The 3,634-nt window shown below is 36.6% G+C and overlaps 1 protein-coding gene across 1 annotated transcript; it reads left to right on the forward strand.

Moving 5' to 3' along the window:
* The first annotated feature begins 2,044 nt into the window (after positions 1-2,044).
* Positions 2,045-3,409, forward strand: LOC130973010 (uncharacterized). The gene has a single exon (XM_057897372.1). It carries the CDS (start codon positions 2,513-2,515, stop codon positions 3,209-3,211), a length of 699 nt encoding a protein of 232 aa, XP_057753355.1. The 5' UTR covers positions 2,045-2,512; the 3' UTR covers positions 3,212-3,409.
* Positions 3,410-3,634: the final 225 nt, after the last annotated feature.

Consider the following 3,634-nt stretch of genomic DNA (forward strand, 5'->3'; position numbering starts at 1 on the left):
TGAGCAAGCTAAAAAGAATTATCAAATTCATTTGACAGCCACAATTGATTGTATTAGATTTCTTTTGCGACAAGGATTGGCCTTTCGTGGTAATGATGAGACAGATGATTCTGTTAATCAAGGAAGTTTTTTGGAACTTCTGAACTTTCTTGCGCAACATAATGAAAAGATTGGTCGTGCTTTCAAAAATACTCGTGAAAATCTTAAACTAAGAGCTCCCTCAATTCAAAAAGATATTGTAAGAGCTGCTGCAAGTGAAACGACAAAAGTTATTGTTAATGATCTTAGAGATGAATTATTTGCTGTTTTGTTTGCAAGTGAAACGACAAAGTTATTGTTGGAGCTTCGTGTAAACGAAGAGATATGCTTCGTGATAGTCAGATGACTAAGACAATTGAAGCATTACAAAGTGGAGAAATTTCTAGTGGACGTGGTTTGAATCAAGAAATAGCTTTGAAAAGAGGTGGAGATACTAGATGGGGTTCACACTATGGAACTATACTTAGATAAATTTCTTTGTTTCCTTCTGTGGTCAATGTTCTTGAATATGTTGAGGAAGATGGAAATAATTCAGAACAAAGAGCTGAAGCATGTCATTTATTGAATGTCATTCAATCATTTGAATTCATTTTCAATTTGAACTTGATGAAAAATATCTTGGGAGTTACTAATGAATTATCTCAAGCGTTACAAAGGAATGATCAAGACATTGTAAGTGCTATGGCATTGGTTAAAATATCTAAGCAACGGTTGCAAACTATAAGAGATGATAGTTGGTCTCTTTTAGTTGACGAAGTCTCATTGTTTTGTGACAAATATAATATTACTGTTCCAAAAATGGATGATATATTTGTGTCACAAGGAGGATCAAGACGCAAAGCTCAAAAGATCTCAAATTTGCATCATTTTCAAGTTGAGATATTCTATCAAGTAGTTGGTAGACAACTTCAAGAACTCAACAACCGTTTTACAGAGGTGAATACTAAATTACTTCTTTGTATAGCTTGTTTGAATTCAAGACACTCATTTTTTGTGTTTGATAAGGAGAAGTTAATCCAGTTAGCTCAATTTTATCTATTAGAATTTTCTTCTACTCAACTTTTGGCCCTTGATAGTTAACTTAAGAACTTCATACTAGATGTGCGTTCTAATGATCAATTCTCAAACTTAAATGTGATTAGTGTTCTTTTTCAGAAATTGGTTGAGACTCGAAAAAATATTGTTTATCCATTAGTGTTTCTTCTTTTGAAGTTAGCTTTAGTTTTGCCTGTAGCAACTGCATCAATTGAAAGAACCTTTTCTGCTATAAACATTATAAAGAGTTGGCTTCGCAATCGTATGGGAGATAAATTTTTAAATGATTGTTTAGTAACATACATAAAAAGAGAGACATTTGATTGTATTGACAATGAAAAGATTATTTAATTTTTTCAAAATATGAAATCTGGAAGAATGAAATTTTAAATTATTTATTATTTAAATTATTATTTTATTATTTTAATTTGTTAGTTAAATAATTTAAAAAATAATTACATTATAGTATAATTATATAAATTATTATTATACTATATATATTTTGTCCCACAGATAAAATTTTGTGAATCCGTCATCGTAGATGAGTGATAAATTAGTTATTGAAATGTGAGATTGGACCTTTGGAGAATGTAGGAAAAGAATACATAAACTCAAAATGATTATCTGTATAAAAGAAGTATGAAATAAACAAGGTGATTTAATATAATGCTTGGTTACAATTAGAAAGAAACAAAAGTGTAAGCAATAGAAGTAAGATATAAACCTAATGAGTGAGACCAGCGGAAGAGCCATTTGGCCAACCCTTGATTGTCGTGCCGGCTTTAACGGCTTTTGAGTTTGACCTGTCTCTAAGGCCGGCACACATAACCGCAGCAACCAGCAACTCTGCATAAAGCCATTAATTATGTTTTTAAAAAATGAACAACCAACACAACACCACATGATTTCACTATTTCAGTGTGGTAAAGATGTGAAAATTCATCTCCACTCTTAGCTTATAGTTAAAAATGTATCAAGTCAAAGATGTTTGTATTTCTCTACCAATACAATAATATAACAAATTGTGCTTCATTTTGAATTCATAATTGCTAATCTCTTCCTACAAGAAGAGTTAAAATAATGTGGTGCGTCCAGCCGTGCACTCACTCAAAGTCTCAAACTCCAAGACTTTTTCATAAATAAATAACAAAAAATTAAAAGAATTAAAGAAACCCGTTCCTCGTTTCTTCTATTTTGTCCTCCTCTACTCTAATCTCGTTTACTTCATTTCACTTCTGAAATCGCGCACGCTTTTTCTCTTCTTCTTTTCCACTCACTGATTCACAATTTTAAATGCTCGCTTCAATTTCAAGCTCCTCACGAGAACCCTGTGTCTATTGAACTCGATCAACAAACTACTCTTCTTCAAATGCCTCCTTCAAGAACGCTTTCTTTCTTCTTCTTGTAGCCTCCTACCCCTTGCGAGCCGTGTCCAATAATGAGTCAACTCGGCGATATTCTTCAGACGGAGCCAAGGACGATTCTCGGATTGTTGACGGAGCAAATGGACGCCGCCGCCGATGGACCGCCACGCACCAGGACCAGGCGCACCTTCAAGGACCGTTTAGGATTCATCGGCATCGGCTGTTGCGGTGCCACGTGGCGATTCCGTTCTGAGTCCATAACGGTCAGGCACGAAGACCAAGAACAACAGCAACAACCACAGCAACAGCATCAACAGCACCAACCGCTTCTTCTTGAAACGAATCAGGCTCGAGATCCGAACCGTTTTGGACCTGACTGCGTGTCTCCGACTCCTGCCAGTTCCGGTATGAACCTTGCGGCGGCGTTAGCGGCTGAGAGGCAGCTCCGGGGGACGCCGCAGGAGGCGGAGGGAGGTGAGAGAAGAGGTGCGCCGAGGACGCCGTGGAGAGTGTCGCTGATGAGGCTGCTAGAGGAGACCGACGGCGGCGATGCAGAGGTTAGTTCGGCGGGGAAGACATCGGATGAAGATAAGATAAGTGGTAGTGTGGGAAATGATTGGGTGTGCTGCGTGTGCATGGGGAGGAAGAAAGGCGCGGCGTTCATACCATGTGGTCACACTTTTTGCAGGGTTTGTTCAAGGGAGCTGTGGCTCAACCGAGGCTCTTGTCCCCTTTGCAATCGTTCCATTCTCGAGATTCTCGACATTTTCTGAAAAAGATAAACATAATCATCTTGTTTCATATTTCATCATTCACCATACTCTATACTAGTTTCTTCTTTCATCACAATTATTAGCTTCTTCTTTTTCTTTCTCTTTTTCTTTTACTTCTTAATTAATTGTAACTGGTAAACCATTTGATACTTCACGTGTAATACGACTACTGCTATATGAGCCTCTCTTCATGTGTAATGCGTTGTGCCTCTCAAATTGTTTTTTCTCTTCTTTCTGTATATACTATATGCACTGTGACAGCAAACTTGATGTGGCTCCACACAATTTAATTAGTTTTCTTGTATTTTTGCAAAGATAAAATAGTATTTCAGTCAATTGTTTCCAAATCAAACTGTTGCATTATGTATACTTTATTGAATGCTACTACTATGCTACAAAAGTATTTAATTCAAGGGAAAATAA

Source organism: Arachis stenosperma, chromosome 4, assembly GCF_014773155.1.
Source record: "Arachis stenosperma cultivar V10309 chromosome 4, arast.V10309.gnm1.PFL2, whole genome shotgun sequence".
In the NCBI taxonomy this organism is placed as follows: Eukaryota; Viridiplantae; Streptophyta; class Magnoliopsida; order Fabales; family Fabaceae; genus Arachis; species Arachis stenosperma.

Bases quoted from the DNA above. Each gene is read 5' to 3' on its own strand.
- LOC130973010 (XM_057897372.1), top strand. From the start codon at position 2,513: ATGAGTCAACTCGGCGATATTCTTCAGACGGAGCCAAGGACGATTCTC.